The sequence below is a fragment of the Streptopelia decaocto genome (genome assembly GCF_964273445.1).
Source record: "Streptopelia decaocto genome assembly, chromosome: 3".
In the NCBI taxonomy this organism is placed as follows: Eukaryota; Metazoa; Chordata; class Aves; order Columbiformes; family Columbidae; genus Streptopelia; species Streptopelia decaocto.
The window spans coordinates 35,838,021-35,857,535 of record NC_138656.1 but is presented as its reverse complement, the minus strand read 5'-3'; the positions used below and the strand labels follow the sequence as shown (position 1 = coordinate 35,857,535).

General features: G+C 37.5%; 1 protein-coding gene across 4 annotated transcripts in view; it reads right to left on the bottom strand.

Moving 5' to 3' along the window:
- STRN (striatin) overlaps positions 1-19,515 on the bottom strand; it is a 71,909-nt gene that overhangs the window by 51,034 nt on the left and 1,360 nt on the right. For all 4 annotated transcript variants that reach the window (XM_082049559.1, XM_082049560.1, XM_082049561.1 and 1 more), the window contains exon 2: positions 6,840-6,943. In XM_082049559.1, the coding sequence (XP_081905685.1) occupies positions 6,840-6,943 (104 nt within the window). The remainder of the gene's footprint in view (positions 1-6,839; positions 6,944-19,515) is intronic.

Sequence of the window (19,515 nt, the reverse complement as noted above, 5' to 3'; positions counted from 1 at the left end):
TAAAGCTGATAGATCTGCCACTTGACCAAGTTCAAAAATGGAGACTTCTCTTCCAAAAATATTTAGCCTACAGGAAGCCTATTGTAATAAACCCCACAGAGCATGCTATTCAATGACAATAAGAGTAGCAAGAAGAAGAAGAAGGGAAATGTTTTCTAGTTTGAAACGCTTCAGTGTCTTTTAAACACACAAAATAATGCCACAGCAGTACACCACATATAAGTTATTAAAGATTCATTCGAGTAGTCTTATAACACAGTAAGAACGAAACTGAGGCAAAGAGAGCCTTAGCTAGTTTTGCTATCTGTTCCCCTCTTCCATCATACTCACTGTAACTTCTTTCTGTGATTGTTTTCTGCCAAACACGAAAATTTAGATGACTCAACCCTGGTTCCCTATGCAGTTTTGTAGACAATTAAAACTGAGTAGAAAAGCAGCACTCATACATACTAGTTTCTACGCTGAACGAAAGGTAGAGAAGAATTCTGGCAATGTTGGGCACACAGCCTGGCAGGATGGGAACGAGCAACCGGCACACGCACATATACAGAGTTCCAGTGCAAATATACAGAGCTGGGTGGAAGGCAGCAAGATACGACCTACACACACAAAAAACCACCACCAAACTACCTCAAGTACACCAACATGACAATGGGCTTCATTAGCTTCACTACTCACACTCTTCCACTTAACATTTGTTTTAAAAAAAAAGTAATGGGTGTGACAGGTCATAATTGCATGAGGAAAGTCTCACTAAGCTCAAATGACTGTATTAAGAATGGCTGTACATAATGTTTTCAAGTTACCTGTACCTCTTGACTGCTTCTCAGACATCCTCATTACATTACTGTTTCATTTTGCCTTTTCCCATGTCATCAAAAAAACTCATTACTTCTAACAAAATGGTGCTGAGGGAAGCAATGCTTGGTAGTTCCTATGCTGTCAACAGTACTAGTTTCCTATTAATTCAGCTTCAGTTTAATTCTGGATAAGAAGGGTAAGTGCAGAGTGAAGAAATGCTTCTTAGGCATTGCAACAAAGACAGATGAAGGCACTGATCCCCTCCTCAAGAGCTAGAGCACTAAGCTCTAACTCAGCTGAGCAGCAATCAGCAAGGAAAGGAGAAAGGATGAACGTGAAATGTCTTAACAGCAATAAGTGAAGGATAAACATTTTGGTTGGTACAGAAAAGAATAACCAAGAATAGAACAAAATTAAAGCTGGATGCTCAATCAAAATATTTAATTTTCTTTCCCCAGCTATCTGTTTCCTACATCTCACCAGCAGAGATGTTACCCTGGTAAAACATTTGCATTTCATTATTTTTAATACAGATGCTATGTATACATGTTCATCCCATCACTAATAAAAAGTAATGATTAATCAAGATATAAGAAATCATCTACTGTCACTAACCTACCTCACCAACTTTAAACACTACACTTTGTCAAAAACTTCAAGGTTTTATGCAGTCAGCAATTCAAGTGACCCTAGTGTTTAATCTATTTTGATTTGACTTATCAAAAGAGAGCAAATATTAATACTTCATTTTAATCTGGATTAGTGACCTATACTGTGCTCTACTAAATTCCTGCAAATAATTTCAGAGAGCAGTTAGTTTTGTGGCATGAGGCATTTGCTTTTAGCTCATGAGTCTTATATAAGTTCCATTATCCTTCACGCATTCACTAATTTTCTTATTAAAGTTTTGTTAATAATTTTCACTCTGAGAACCAAAGTAGAATGTGTACTAGGTTAACTGAAAGGATTGTTCCTTATGCTTTTTTTGTTCCTCAGATCTCTCACCTGTTTTGCAAAATCCATTTTTCAAAAATTCAATGTGCATTTTAAAAAATTTCTTAGTATAGTTATTCCAATCCTTTACATCTGCGTATGGTCATTTTGTAAATTTATTTCCCTCTTAAAACAACTGAAATATTCTTCTTGCTTCTTATTGAAATTTTCCACCCCTATTAAAGTCATTATAAAAATCAGTTCAGCAAAGTGAGATTATTCATTCTATCCACATTAGTAGCACATATTAGTAGGAGGTTTTTTAACTGGTTCCTCCTCACAATGCAACAGTTTTTAAAGCCTTTGTTATTCTTCCTGACTTCAAGAGGATAACCAAGATTACATAGTCTTGTACACCACTGGCCCTTAAATCTATTTTAAGGCCAAGCTGGACTAAGATCTCATCTTTCAGAAGATTTAACTTTGTATATCACAGTCAGAGACCAGCAGAAATGCAGAAACGGCAGAAGAATCATGTCCTAAAAAAGACAGGCAATTGAAGAGATAGAAATCCCAAAGAGCAATCCTTATTTTTAATATTGCTGGGAAAGAAAAACAAAAAGCCACAGACCTTAGCCTGAACAAAATGACAAAAAAAAACCCAATGCCAAGCTCAAACCTGAATTAATTAGAATCAATGAGTACAAATTCAGGTATTTGAGCAAGACACCAGTTAGATGTGAAACAGAAGTATGAATACCGTGTCTGAGTGCTTGACTCAGTGAACCCACCTTCAGCTATGGTCAGCTTCTAAAGTTCAGAGGAATATTTTTTTAAAAAATCAATATAGATAAAGTTAACAGTCTACCAAGGAAAATATTTTCTAAACTTCTTCATGCAGTAAGTATGAGATTTATTATTAAAAACTTTCCTATGGTACAGGTGAAAATGTCTCAGGTATGAAAGACAAACAAACTTATTTCTAAAGCATATTAAGGAAAGGGCTGAACACAATGATTCAGACTCCAAGACTAGAAGGGAGATTCTTGACCATTCGGTTACACATATTGCAGTCAAAGGTGACGAAACTTTGCATAAAAGAAACTTTAATTCTTTTCTATACAAATTTTGAATATAGCTTATTCTATTAGCATGTTTATATTTAATCTACTTCTACAATAGCAGAATATCTCCTGCCCACCTGTCATGCTTAATTTCTCTGCTTTTTCAGAAATCATATAGTCCATTTATTAACAGCTTTAAACTGGCCCCTGCAGTTTATATTGAACTCTAGTTCACACCTCACAGCAGTGAGATACTACTATCACAAAAAAGAGCAAATGTATTTTTTCTGTAAATAAGTATAAAGAAAAACCAAAGTTTCTCCAACCTTTGTATAATCTAGTCAAAAAACAAAGACAGTGGTTTTGGGGGAGAAGGAGGGAAACAAATCACAAAGATGTGCCTTTATTATCTGAAACTTGATTGACTTGGATGATATTCCTTCAACTTCCAAAAATTACATCTGAATTATTAACAATATGCAGAGAATGAAAAATTACTTGAAAATAACCAGCTGAAGGATACAACTTTACAAAAGGTATTTTCCATCCAAAAACTAGCCCTCAAGTCGTTTGGAACACAGCTATTTTGGGGCTATGAAACTATGTTACAGGGTAGATGCCCTTACTCGGATAAAAATGAATATTACCACTGCTCTGGCTTCTGCACTTCATTATGCAATTCTCCTTTTTTGATCAGCAGTATTTTCTTTAAACTGTGCATCTTCTACACAAATGGTGCTTGGAGACATCCAACATGGCTACCATAACACTTCAAGAGTTGCTTAGGAAAATGCTAAAAGCTTTCATCCTTTTAAATTTCCTAAGAGAAACTTTTCTGAATGCTTCATACAGAAACAAGTTTGCTCCCAGTCAAAAAAGACCATTATTTCTTGGAAATATCTGTCGCCAGACCTGAAGCATCTGATCCAGCTGTGCTGCGGGAGCCTGCCAAAACATCTGTAGAAGATCTGGGAGCCGCCGCCAAACCAAGAGACATAAACAAGAACGACTGCCAGAAACAGCACGGCAATATTCTGCCCAGGGGAAAAGGCGCCAGCCTTACGCTGATCAGACACATCAGTGCAGAAAACAACATAAAATTAAATCAAGTGTTTCTAGAGACATGGCTCAGGAGTCCAGTTCTTTGGTTAAAATATGTTAAGGCAGGAAATGAGCTAGACTAGATAAAACGGGACATGTACTTGAGAGAATCAGTGCTACATTTCAGCTGGCTCCTGAAAATCCAGAGGAAACAATGCAATTTACTGGTGGTGGAGCAAGTATTGATAAAGTAACAAACATTAACCCTCAACTGTGAACAGCCTCAGACTGCAATCTACTGGATGTTGGCAAAACTACACCAAAACTGCTGTCAAACAAATGATAGTGCTTAACTATTAATTACCTCCTTCTAAGCTCTTTGCTATTTAGTGTATTATGATTCTTCAGGAGAAATAACTGGGCTTCCTATACGTGCAACAAAAAGGTCATCTTACAATTACTAACAAAAAGACCAAACATTAAACTAGATTTGTCAGAAAAGCATGATAATCAGTAAGCAAACTCATTTTCTACCTTGCCCACTATAAAATTACGTAAGTGCCATGAAATAGAGCACAATGACAATGCTTCCAAAGTTATTTACTTATAGTAAACTTTGAAAACATCTGGTTGACAAAAGAATGCTGAACACCCACTGTACAGAACAGCAGCTCATAAAAATCATGTGTCTGAGAAAACCAATGTCACTCATTTCTTGCAAACATAGACTACTCTGGGTCACAATTTCATGTTCTGTGCCGCTAGTCATAACTTATTTCATCAAGCTAAGAAAGATTTGGCGTGTGCGAGGCCACGGCAGAAATGAAGGAAGGCAGGAATGGTTCCCTGCTGCCTCTCACCCGCACCACCCTTCCCCTAACTTGACCAGAAATGTTCTCCTCCTAACTTGTAGGATCCCATTTCCCAGCTCTGAGGTCCCAGTGGACACAGCCAGCATCCCAGGTGACTAATGCCTGACCTGGCCAAGGCTGATTAAGGAAAATGCTGGGAAAGACAGCAATGCTTCCAAGCTCAGCTTGTTGCCATTCTTTTTAAGTATCAACCAAGAATACTTGCTGAGAGACATTTCCAGCAGAAATACAGGACAGTTTCTTCAGAAACTGGTAAATAATGCTGCTGTTTAAAACTACAAGCTCTTATAAATACCTGTCTCCAGTACACACCATTCACAAGCATCACATTTCTTTTAAAAACCATTGCACACCCATACTGAAATTGTCAAACTGGATCAGATCAGCTGACTGTAGCCTACTGACCTGAGTAACGGAGCCTCATACCATATACTGCAGAAAAAAAATACAAGAAAAGATAAAAGATGCTTATGTAAACACTTCTAGTAAGAAACCACCAGGTGTTTTTTCCTAATGCTGACAGTGACTGCTGCATTAGGATTTAAATGTCTTAATTTAGGTGGATTTCACTGAATGCAACTGAGGGACATTTTCGCTACCCATATGGAAGTTTGACTTTTGATTTTTTTTTTAATCTTACAAAGCTTCTCCGATTGTACATAGAAATGTATTTACATAGTCTGATACTTTTAGATAAATTGCTATTTTGTATGGGTTATAACCATGAAGTATTAGAGATATCCCTGAGTAATAAGGAATAGCTCCCTTGATTTTTAAATACAAGAAATCTTATTGAATTTATATACCTTAGAGCATATATTTAACTATACAAGAATGTGCTCCATTGCCTCCGTCTTCCTTTAAAGTTACTCTCATCTTTAGAATAATGCCTTAAGTGTAAGCCTTTCCACAGCTATAAACCGCAATCTCCATTATGCATTCAATTTTATATTTTTCTGTGCTACTTGATATAAGATCAGTGCCGTGACAAAGCCTGAGCAAAAAGGGTATCTACCTCAAACATTCCTCCCCAAAGTAGAAGCAAGAACGCTGGAGCCCTGAGGCTGCTGCTGGCCAGGGAACTGGCTGCAGCTCCATCGGTTGCTACTGTAAAGAGCCAAACTGGATGCTGCGAGACTTGTCCCACGTGCTACAGCAGCCCATATAAGATAAGCAAATCTAAATGCAGTACAGTGATGTACAACTATTAGCGTCCTTTTTAAATTACCTAGCTGCTACATCCTATTCCTCATTTGCATATGTGTATATTTCTAATCTCATTTCTACTAATACAAATCATTTAAAACAGGCTTATTTTATTACTAGTTTATAAAAGAGAAGTAGGAATTATCTGTCAGGAAAATGGTATGTAAGTAATGATTGCTTTGCAGTAGTACCATAAATTACTCTTTGGTCAAGAATTTTAAGAGACATTTTACCAATAAAAACAATTTTAAAGCTAACTTGGGCCCAAAATAAATCAGTTGAACAAAAAGACTTGTGGAAACATGATTAAAAAAAAAATTGTTTGCCTCAAAGATTAGAGGAACAGAAAAGTATATGTAAGAAAATAATGGTAGACTAGGGATTTCTGTTGAAATCCCTGTGAACAAAGAAACAGACATTTGATTAACTGCTAAACATTAACATTTTTCATTCCTCACACAATTAGCCTCCAGAAGATATTCTTGTAGAGTCTATCATACTGAAAAGACTAAAAATTTAGCATGATTAAAACCTAGTAATTACTAGACTGAAGACAGTTATTCAAGATTTCAGTTGTCAGAGATTATTAAACAAAGCTAGTGGTTTGAACAAAAAGAGAATACACTATAAGCCTGGGGTATAATTTGTACAGTTAGGTGGAATCCTACCGAGGAAAAAGTTTTTGTCATGGATCAATCATGTGTTTTATTTGCATGTTTTGGAGCCACACACTGTTAGCTATTGTTTTTACCATAATGCAGACATTTAGACTACTAGGCTTATTTAGTATACTAATACTTGTCGATTTGAACTCTGGACATACTCAGAAGAAATATTTCTTGGTTTTATCAAACACAAGGACAAAAGAAAGTATCTGTTTTCAGAATTCCTACATCATGTACTCATCACAAAAGCAGCATACCTTTCCTGTTTAAGTGCGTATTCCAGCATTTTGATTCTTCGCACCAGATCCTTCTTCAGATTTTCTTGTCCTTTCCTTTCACCTTGAAGAAAGGCGATCTGGGCCTGCAAAAGGCCAAGATCAATTAGTTCAACTAATCTTAACTAGTTCAATTTAGATCTGCTTCCTCAAAACCATTCGGCATAGCTCTTAAGTGTTTCTCCCCCAAGTTATTTTAAAATTGATTTGTACAATTCAAAAAAATTGGTTTACCGTGTTTCATAAACATTAAATGCTTAGACAAAACACTGCATAGATAAGCCTTTTAAACCACATGTTCATTACAGATTAAAAAAAAAAAGAAAGAAATAAAGCAATTTTCATTTGTTTGACAGAGTTTATTTCCTCTTCTAGCTGAACATTCAATAAAGGATAAGGAATAGATAAAAAGTCTTCAGCAGATAAAAGCATTTACCAACAATAAACAGGAGAAGATGAGAAAGTATTTCTGCTCACTAGCTGAAGTAGTATATATTTAGTGTACTGTTCTATAGATACATGCTAGATACATGATACTAGTCGAACTGAAGTACAGCATGTTCAGCTAAAAGAAAAATAAAACCCTGTTTGTAATACAGTGCTAAGTGTTAATTATAATACTTACTAAAATAGGTTAAACAAAACTCTCTAGAAACACTATAATTAAGATAGAGAAAAATCGGAAAACAGGGAAAGGTATTTTGGTGAGTGAGGAGAAAAATGGTGTAGAAGAAAAGTGAAGTGGAAACCAGACACCTAATCTTCACCAACTTCCAGCAGAGAATAAGTATTTAGTTGCCCATGAAAAATCTCCTTTAAATAGAAAATTATTATACATACAAGATAGTAATTCCTAATCATAAAGGCAGAACTACTTACTTTTGTCCCTCCTGCTCAAATCAAGTCCCTTATAAGAGGCAGGTTCCTGTTCTCCCTCAACTCATGAATACACTTGCAGACAAAAATGCCTTCGGGCAGTCACCACTTCAGGCCTCCACCTCACCTGCATTGCAAGACACCTGCCAGTTCAGGATCAGAAGCTTTCTGCCACCTTTGCAGCTCAGTTTCCAAGTATCTCATCTGTCTCTTGAGAAGCGCAAACAGGATAAAAGGCAACTGGTCTAGACCATCAGCTGCTGAACATGAAGACCAGTAAGCCTTTCATTTATATAAATATCCATTGCAGTTCTATAAGCAGTGTTTTCTGTAGGTGCTGTAGTCTGCACCAATCTCTAGGTAAACCTCGGGAGCAATGAACAGGAGCATCCTCTCTTCACCTGCCACAACCTTGCAAGCAGTACCCAGATACTTTAGTTAATGGAAACAGACACTTCTGAAGAAAAACTTATTTGACTTCAGATTTTTAACCCAAGGTGAGAAAAACAGTGTTTGTAAATATCATTTTCTCTCCACCAGCTATGATGAGAATGCACACAACAAACTCGGTTGAATTCTGGAGAAAAGGCAAGATGAGTCTTACTCCAAAACACCATTTGCTGGTGGCCAACTAGAGCAGCTGCTTTAAAATAAGACACCAGTTGACATAATTTCATTGCTCAAGTACAGCCAGTAAACAGCTTGACAGACACCTGAAGAAACCTTAACCACAGTCACCAACTCAAGCAGCCAGTTTAAGATGAGTAAAAAACACTGGTTGCTCTCCAGTGAAGTCAGTCTTCACCTTCAATAGGGGAAATGCATTTGATTGCCAAAAAAAACCCCTCAGCTGAATCAAAAGAAAGGCCTCAGTTACTCTGGCATCAAGCTTCTCCTCACTCAACACTCAAACTGTGATGAACAAAAAACTACAATTGAATTCTAATGTGAATTTGACACTCAGGTTTAGGGAAAGGCACAGAACAAAGAAATGCAGGCTGTGGAGGCAGCATTTTCCATCCAGATGAATGGAAGAGTGCAAGCAGCATGTCAACTCAACACGGTCACCATCCCTCTCAGTACCAAGAGGAGCACCCCAAGCACAAAGAACCTGGTTTGCAGTAACTGGGATTAGACTAGATGATCTTTTGAGGTCCCTTCCAATCCCTAACCTTCTCTGATTCTGTGAACTGTGCAGACACCCAGATTATCATGCATATCACTGCGTTAGCGATCCCTCTTTCCCTGCCTCCAAACAGGCCCAGTGAAAATAAACAAATGCCCTTCTAGCCAAAAAGTGAGAGAATATCAAATCACACTATAAAAAACAGTGGAACATGATATAAATATGGATTTGGCTGGAATGAAAAAGATCATCCAGTGCCATAAGGACACACGCTGAAGTGATCTATGATGGCACCTGCTGTCTGCAAGCAATTTCTTGCTAAGAATGAACTGAGTGACCAGGCTGGAATGAAGCACGTTTAGCCAGCAGGTTGGCAAATGGCAGCCAGTAATGAGCTGGCTCATGTGCTGCTCTACCACAAGGGTCAAACCTGCATTACCATGCTCACAATTGAGGTTAAGGTAATCCTCCACTGGTAGCAGCTTAAACAAAGAAAAAAACCCCACAACTTCTCAGTAGTTTTGACAGCTTACTTTTGTAAGAAAGAGAGACATAAATGGATTTGATTAAGAAATATCACACAACGCCTCCTTCATGTGAAAATGAGCAGAGTCACGCTTCCAATAGAGGGCAGGCCTGGCTCCGTGACTTGCCTACTAACTATTTGAGAAACAAGATTCAAAACTGTTACCAGAAGCTTCATAAGCATGTAAAAGAATGTAAATGTTCCTAACTCTGCCTCTGGAGCTAAAGCATCTATGTCTTATGATTCAAGATGAAGGAAAAGGATTGTGCTTTACCTCCTTGGGGCCACTGGCAGGCTGTATGTATTCTACATATATTGCACAGGAAGAAAGAGCACTGGAAGAAATATAGATTCTTTGGACATCTTTTATTGTCAGTAGTATGCCAATGCTCTTACTGATGTCTTACAACTTCTATTTTTCCTGGACTTCCAAGAAATCCTTGTGTTTATTACTCAAAAAACATGCAGCAAAAGAGAGTGGAATTCATGGTCCAAGAGCTGTCTCTCCAGCCACCCCTACACAAGCTTATTTGCCAGGATCTTTCAAGGTTACTATATACTTCACAGACCAGTAGTTTTATTCACAAATCAAGAAACAGAGAGGTGCACCAGAGGGCTTGAGAATAATGCTTGGAGGCTGCATGAATTTCTAGCAAAATTTGTTCCTGCTTTTTTTCTGAGTAGCATTCGTATGTCCAATACTCATTATTTTTGAGAAATTCTGGTGCTAAAATTTAGAATGATTATATTTTATCATTTGCATAATGTATTAAAAGTAAGGATAATATTCTCCACCTTTCCCACAGGATGTTGGCAACCCTTATCCCTCATTTATATAATTACTGGATAAGTACAATTAAGTCAGCCTCAGTGGACAACAAAACATCAGTTAAATATGACAGCTCAAACTTTATTTAAGAAATTCTTAAATATAATATTCAGGTTTATTTGTAATGCACATAAAGACAGCATTAAAATAATAACTGAAATTTTAGACTAACAATAATACTGTAACAGTCCATATGTCCTAACTAAATTTCATTCTTTACAATGTTTGGCAATTAACTGAAAATAAGCCAAGGAACCTAAATTTTCATACCATAAATGAAACAATTTGTAGTATGAATGAAAACTGAATAAATGAAGACACCAAGTTTAAAGATCTAAAACGACAAATGATGAGATCTAGCAGGTTTTTCTCAGTCTCTAGAACAAACCAGTGATAACTCCAGGTTCACCATTTCCGATCAAAATATTTAGCCAACACCTGTCTAAATGTTTGTACAAATATTTAAAGTGTAAAAGGTCTACAGTTTTCTTATGATTCGGATCTAAATGACAGAATTTTATCAGTAGACTGAGACTGCACAGGCCATTTCCCACAGTTGCAGCTTTAGCGCAAGTCAAATCTGAAGGCTGTGCTACCTGAGGGAGAAGGAGCACAAAGGAAGATGCTCCTGCTCTGAGTGATCCACAACACTGATCCACGCTTCTGCTACTCCTGGGAAGGTTTGCCAAAAAATTTCAAGAACTCACAAATATGCCCAACAAACAGGTTTTGCGACAGCTGACCTTCTAGCTAATAAGGTTAAAATGCATCAAGTTGTAATCTAGCCATCACAAACCTCTAAAATGCCTACAGGGGTCACACAAAACCTCATCTTGTTCCTCGCCTTATGGGTGGGGCCCATCATCTCTACAACGCACTCAGCCCCACTGGCTCCACAGTGAGGAACCAAGGCAGTGCCTGCCCCAAGTTTATTCTAGGCCAAGTGCTACAAGCCACTGTACCACAGCGCAACTGCGAAATTAAAATCAAGAGAGAAAAGAAAACAACAACAAAAAACCAACACCAAACAGAATATTGGGAAGAGAGATGCTTGGAACAGTCTATTTCAGCTACAACTGTCCAGTTCAGTTTGGGTTTTTTCCACTTTATCTCACTGAAGTTTTTAGTCTTACCAACTGCAAAAAACTTAGAAGTTTCCTGTGCATCTGGTCTAAATTAATAGCACTGTAGCTATCTTAACTATTCCACTTCTTTACCAAGAGATTTTAAAAATAACATTCATCCTTGTGTTAAAAAAAAAAAAAAAAAAACCTCAAGCAACAACACTGTCGTTTTAACAAATTCCCCAAAAAGACTCTAAGGTCACATTACTGTGAAGCAGACAAAAGGGTGAGGCGATGTTTTAGGTAGCACTGGGTTAGAAACAACATTTTTAAAAATGTCGTCAACTTCTTAATACAGGTTTAGCAGCTGTAACAACATAATCAAATAATTAAACTGCACCTTAACAAATCTGGATTTTACCAGTGTTGAAAAAAGTAAAAAGAAATTTACGCTTCCTGGAATCAGCGACCATGACAACAAGGATGTTAAAAAGCATATTCATAGAATCATAGAATACCAGGTTGGAAGGGACCACAAGAATCACCTGGTCCAGCCTTTCTTGGCAAGAACACGGTCTAGACAAGATGGCCCAGAACCCCGTACAGCTGAATCTTAAAAGTGTCCAATGCTGGGGAAACCTATAATCTTCTGATGTTATATCTGCACAGCTTTTTAAGCTGACACCTTCACATTACGCAAAAGCGAGAGATTAAAAAATATTTTCCTTTAGCAGAAAATATTTAAAAATAAACAGTACTATGGCTGCTAAACAAATGATGCATCTTTAGTATCACCTTCCATCAGTTCCTGAACTTTACAACTATTTCAGATTTAAAGGTAATTTTTTTTTAATCCTTAAGACTCAAGAACTATAAAAAGCTTTTCTGTTCTTTTCTTTAAAATCTTCATCTTACTATTTTAAAGTAAACCTCACTTAAAATTTATGGGCACCTGAAGGTCAACAGACATCATTTGACAAAGTAAGAGCTAGTAAGACATGCGGTCCTGTGTAGGCTGCTTCCATAATTCAACAACAAGGTCTTCATAGGTGGAGAGAAATGGAACAAGGGAGTGGAAAAAATGCAAGAAAAATATTGCACAAAATATGTAGATAGCTAAAATAATGAAATACATATACAGATGAATCAGCCGCAAACAGTCTTTCTAACCAGTCTACCGAGATCTGCCAGAAGCTTTCTGCAGGCTGTCGGGGTGCTCAGTATTTTAGATCATAGTTGGCTCACTGAAGCGCTACATATTTAAGTATATTTGTAAATAAGTGTAGGTATGCCCGGGGGGAAGTCAGAGGAGAAGAGATAAAAAACAGGTACAGGGGAAGGGGGAAGGGAAATACCAGTGGTCTAGTACAACCAGCAAACAATTCTTCAGGCACCATACTTAACATTGCAACACACACCCACCAGCACTCTGTGGTAGAAGAACCAAGGAAGCGTCTGTAGCCACTTACAATCACAAAACTGAAGCAGGGCCACAGGCTGAAACGAGTGGCAGGCACAGGGATGTATTTAGCTTCACCCTCCCCAGACACACTTCATCCTGTTTATCACCAGCATGTTGGGCGATACGGTCCCATGGGACTAACACACAGCACGATCTGCTACTGCCAAATTATTTTTGCTGGATTTCTCAGAGATGCCCTAACACTGGCATCACAGCTAAGCCCTGAAAAAATTGAACCATCCAAAAGAGATTAAAGATTTAGCTTACAGTAAAAAAAGATGGTTGAAAAAGCCATTTACTTACATTCTTCATCTCTTTCAAAAGACTGCTTGAAAAACAATTTCTTATCGGTGGATTCAAAACTCCTAACAGATCACCCAGAATCAAAAATAATTCAGTAATTTATTCCTGGCAATAATTTGATTACTAATTTAAGCATCTCAACCAACAGGAAGACTTTTCTTTCTGCAGTTTGAAGTGTTTTGCCAGGCAGATCTCTGTTCAGATAACCAGTCTTTTATCCACTCTGCAGTGCTTGCTGCCTTTCCCTGTTCTAATAACTGCAAACATCAAAATACTTGTTGAGTTAGCCAAGCAATGTATATTTAGTTTATTTAATCGTAAAAATCGTAAAAATTTTCTCTAATCCTCCAGTCATTTTTGTAATGCACTTACTTAAGTGGCGAGCATTAACTTTTTATTTTCTTTTTGAATCTCAGCACTATGCTCCACATAGACTGATATAAGGACAAAAAGAGAGCAAGTTTTAAACGTGGTGTAATTTTATAGGCAACACTGCAATGACATGTCACAAAACAATCGCATAGTATGAGCTGGAATCCAAATTGCAAATGCTCAAATGTAATTCCGTTCCACCTACTGTACAATAAAGGCAGAAATGCAACAGCAATCAGCACCAGGACTGATAAACAGACTTATGGCCCACATTTTAACCAAGACAATAGAAGTTCACAGGCTGAATGAATCACTTGCTATGGCAAGACAAAGGAGAACAAATCTGGAGGAGATTTGTAGATTTGGATTCGGTAACAAAACAAGGAGTGAACCAGACTTGACCACACAAGCACTTGCAAGAAACAACTGGCTCGCTCCTGGTTCTCACCCCTGCAGCCAGGAGCAGCTACTCCATGTATTCAGTCATGTACCACCACCCTGAACTGACTAGAGCACCAAGTGAAACAGATACAAAAATAACTGATTTTGTTCTCACCTCCTGTTTACAAGCTTGGATATATATATATAACGCATGCCATTTTTGTTCCGATGCTTCTCCAATCCTGCCCTATGTGACTGCCCTAAAGAGAAACATATTCCTGGCTAAGCACAGAAAAAAGGCAGTATTTCCACACTTTGGTCGTTAATTTATTTGTCACTGGATTATTTTCAAAATATTCAGTACTAGTTAGCATATATCAAATTCCTTTCCAATAGGAAAATAACATCATCTAGATGTATCCACCTACAAGCCCATACAGAACAGGTCACTATGATAAAGTGAACCTTTGTTTTCATATTTCAGAGTATTTTTATTTCTAGTGTATTGTATGCAAAGCTTGGATCCTGGGCACTCTGAAGTGATTCAGAAGAGCTGTTTCAAGTATCTACACATTTCTCGGCATTTAAGAACAAAACATAACAATCCTTCATCTATTTCTAAGTCAGTTCTTGCCACTTTTTAGCTAAGGAACTTAGAAAGGAGGACTTGACAAGATCTTGCAGCCTTGTGAAGCCAAATATATGAGTAGGTTGCTGACCAATACCTATTTTCTCAGAAAACCGTGTATGGATATCAATTTTAGTTGAACCTTGGCATTTGTACAGCCTTACTTCTTTTAGCATTAAACTAAGATGAACCAAAAGTCTCTGGGGATGCATCTTACTTGGGGAATTTTACACAACTTGTTCTAGAATTAGTAAATAAAGGTTCAGTGTCTACTGAAACGCTCATAAAGGCCAAGTTATATTTGCAACTTGCTGTTCAAACAGTGCAAAGTTACTTAGCCCTGATGCAATAAAACTGACATCAGCCAAGGTCTTCAACAGAAAAAGGAGGATTACAATTTGAGTAGGACACAGAGATACTGACTTAAATTATAAACGTGCACTAGTAAGGACATATACGATGTTTCACCATATGCTAATCTGACATAGAAAACCAAAGTTTTCCCACCTAGAACTTAACAATTTATTTCATTTCTGCTTAATTCAACAACTCTGTAGCAAATAACGAAAATCAGAAAATCTTTTTTAAAGTACAACTTCATGTGAAAGTGTTTGTAAGCTTTAAAGACCACTTGGAGACAATGTAACATCGCAAAACTGACTGTTCATGCCACCTTGATATTTAAAGCAGCATTTTCCTAAAAAAGCTAGGCCTATTTAAGAAACACATTTTCATTACACTTAAACTAAATTACAGGTTTAAGAGATTTGAGAAGAATGGAAAAATCTGATGCTGGGTTAGGTTAGGTTATGTTGGACTCGATGATCCTGAGGGTCTCTTCCAAATGAAATGATTCTATGAAATACTCAGATCATTTATGCAATTAAAAAAAATTTAAAAAAATCAAGCTACTATAAAAACCAGAAACAGACCTGCTAAGAACCAGTCTCATCAGTTTCTTCTCACATTCTACTTCTCAACAAGAGCTACAGATTTCTATAATGTAGCTCTTTGATCACTGAACATTTACTCCCACTAGTCCTCCTGGCTTAAATAAAAAAAAGCCGTGACAGCTTATCAATGAGTATATTGGGATTAGCTGGCAAACACATATATAAGCAAACAGGAAAGAGGAGGACAGAAGCTTCTCTCCTTTGTTTCACATGAATTGGGCAACTAGAAAGTTTGCTAAAAAAAACCTTAGCAAATGAAAGGACATCTGGCAGTCACCAAGACACATTTAGCAACATCTTTCCAACTGAACATGCCTCAATATTGTGACCAGGGCTTATTTTCTGCCGATTTTCTTTTGCTTTAGCTGACGTATTTAAAAGAATAAAGCTGAAAATATTGTCCTTCTGGGGTGGAGAGGAATTTAACATTAATCTTTGTTTTCTTTGTAATATCTGCCTTATAAGAAAAAACATTTTATTGAAGACTTCTACAGACTTCTGCCAAGTCATATTTCACAGAAAATCTCAGAGATTCAACCCACATCATCATATTTGAAAATCTTACACAAAACTTCTTCAAACTGTATTACTTGATCTTCCATTTTATTGGCCAAACCAAATCTTGAGGAGTTTTCCATTAACTAAATAACTGATTTCATCAACTTACTGCTCATTACTTTTTCTCAGACCAATATTTGCAGATTATCCAACTATCAGAAGGATTTTCAACTTAATCCAATAAGAGGACCGCTATCTAAAAGCCAACAAACTGTAAATATCAACTATTTCTGAATCAAGTAACGAATGTCCTAAACCACACTATAAATAGCCACAGCCATCTGTCTGATTTGCCCCTTCTCCTCATTACTTTAACTTGTTTGTCTCCAAGGACACAATCTTACCACGGAGCGCCTGGTTTCACCACCAGCCTCTGGCCTCGGAAAAGCAGCAGCAAGGGCGAAGATCACAAGCCCTGAGCCTCCCCAGAGAGCTTACACCTCCAAATCTGACCTCCACGACCCACCTCAAGTGCTTATCTAGTACTTCCATCACATTCCTTCTATTACAATTGTTTGCTACCATTTAAGCACATTTTATTTCATGTCATTAACTCCTTCCCTAACATTTAGGGGGTTTTTTGTTTGTGTTGTTGGGGTTTTTTTTTGTTCGTTTGTTTTTGGGGATTTGGTTTTGTCTTGTTGTCTTTTGGCACTGTCTCACAAGGAGTATTTTTAACAAAGTTCTGGAAAGACAAGCATATTGTATCCACCCATTCTCTGTAATTTCCTTGCAAACCTTTTCAAAGGAAAGTTTATCCAAGAAAAACAATTTTAATGTAACCCTATCAGGTCCTACTACTCCAAACCTGTCTACTACTCTTAAGAAACATTTATCAGTTAGACGAGTTGAAAACTTTAGCAGTGAGGAGGACAAGACCTAGAAAATTCCTTAGCAGGATATGAGGTGTCTATACACACAGTTACATAGAGAATAGCAGTTTGTTGCAATTTAGAACATTTGTGAAATGCGGAGAAATGCCAAAGTCTGCAAATCAGCATTTTTGCCAGAAAAATGTTTGTCAGAAGCAAAACTTTCCACAGCAACATATGCATTGCTTGCAAAGACAGAATTTCTAGTCAAAACAAAAGCCATACGCATACAAGCCTTCCAAGCTCACCCAGCCCAGAACAGCGGAGCTCAGCAGCTTTGTCGCTTGTGAGGATGCGCATCAGCAGCGCTGGGCTCTGCAGGGTCCCAGCCCCCGGCGCAGAGTTCCCATTGCTCTCTCTCCCAGGGGCGGAAGATGGATAATTAAAAGGCAAATAACATCCGCAGCAGAGGATCTCCCCCAACCACTCAGAATACATACAGTTAAGGCAAGACACCAATATGAAAGGCATTTTCAACCCTGCTAGCTGCAAGCGAAGATATGAATTTTGGTGCCCTGCATATGTATTTGAACAAACTCTTGGCTCCTTTGGGATAGGCTTGTCCAATACATAATGACAACTCTGAAATGCCTCAGACACACAGTTCAGAAAAACGCAGAATGAAAAAAACCTGAAGTTTAAAACTTTTGCAGAGGAGGAAACGCTTTGTTGTCAACTATCCCAAGCAGCTGCTAGAAGAAGCTAGGAAAAGGAAAATTACTGATTTCTGAAAATATATGAAAATACATGATAATGCTATAAAACACAGTTTCTGAACACTAAACTTAGGATTAATAACATTAGTATTTCTTCTAGTGAATTACTTCACAGAGCATCATGAAGTTTATTCTTAGGATAATTTTGCAATCTGCAGATGTCAAAGTACTGTAAACAGAAAGCAAGCACTAAAAGTGAAATATGTAATTAGCAGATAAGCATCTAGGGGAAGTCTGTAGGAATCTGTTTTCATTCTGATTTGAAATACACAGCTTATTAATGATACTTGCATAGACATAAATATTGAAGTCCCCTTTCACTGTGAAAGAGGAAGATTATATAATAGAGGAAACAATAATTTTAAAAGATTTAAAAAAAAAAAAAAAGAAAAACAGAGTAAACATGGATATTTGCCAGGGAAAGCAAAATAAAAGCACTTGATAGGAAGAAAAACCTTGGAAAGGCAGTAGCATACCTGTAACTAAGAACAGAGAATGAGCTGCCCTGCCTGCCAGTTCATGTATGTTATAAACTCAGGTGTGTGTCACCTGAATAAGTATCACGTAATGCAACAGAAAGGTGCTCTACCTGAATATCGCATTTAGTTCCACACAATTAATTACAAGGAAAATAAGAAAATAAAAACAAGCCCAAATGGGAAGAAAAGGACAATAGGTAATCACAGTGGGACTGACTGACAACCTCATCTGGGTGTTCCTGCTCCGGTGGGGGGATTGGACTAGATGATCTTTTGAGGTCCCTTCCAATCCCTAACATTCTGTGATTCTGTGACAAGGTGTTTTTTGGAGAAAGAGTGTGCCTTAGCTAACCAGCAACTACTGAGCAGAAGCCAAGCATGTGGCATAAAGCATCTGAACTATTTAAATATCATGGCAGGTGACAAATTGGGTATTAAAACAAAACAAAAAACTCTAAGGAACAAGATGAATTGCAGATAAAATTTATGGAATACTAAGAAGACCACACAAAATCCATCCTCTGTCACACAGCCTCCCAAGAGAAGAGATAATCTAACATTTACATTGGATTCAAGGCTGGTGAAGTACAATGAGGAGCACTGAATCTTTATCTCAAGAGAGAGTAACTGCTCGACCTCAAATTTCCATTATTCTGTTAAACACTTCCAAAGATATAGGCCAACAAAAGGCTTCAGAACTGTTTTTTAATTAACACTTGTTATCCTTCAACTATACATGTACAATTTCTACATCCTGTAGTTGCTGAACCCCTAACACAAACCTCCCACATGGATCAAAGAACATTCAACTGCAAATGGTCACAGCAGATGTAACGTCTGATGCCTGTAGAGACAGCCAAGAATTTTGCACCTTTCTGAACATGACTCTGCAGCAGATAAATGCTGTTACAGCTCGTGGCAACGCCAGCCACAGCTAATTATAACTTTATTGAGATGTTTTGGCAAGAGCCAAAGGCGTTCAAGCAAACAACTTATAATAGGGTTATATTCCCAGTTCTGCCACTGATAATACATTACTCTTCTTCTTTCCTCCTGTCTCATCCATAACACCCAAGCTTTTGAGAGATACTTAGGGGAGGAGGGCGAAGAGGAATAGCATGTTAGACTCTGTCAAGGGGCATTATAAATCCACAAAGTGTTAACACACTGGCAGAATTTCCTGGGTCCTGTAAAATGGATTTTCTGCAAATCAATTTTTGAGATCTATATCGACTATAAAAAAAGTCAAGATATTTACAAGACTCCACTGGGCATGTGACACATGATGTTCTTATACACAGCCAAGCTTTCTACATAGTATATAATACTTTCTGCATAGTATTTACTAGATGTATGGAGTAGAAACATGATTCAGTTACTAATGAATTTTTCATTGAATCATTGAAGCTAAAATTAAAATTACTCTTTTGTCCTCACGACCACTTCCTTTAAATTCCTACAAAGGAAACCTCAATGAAGAATGTCACATCGGCCACCCTTCTCAGAGCGGTTG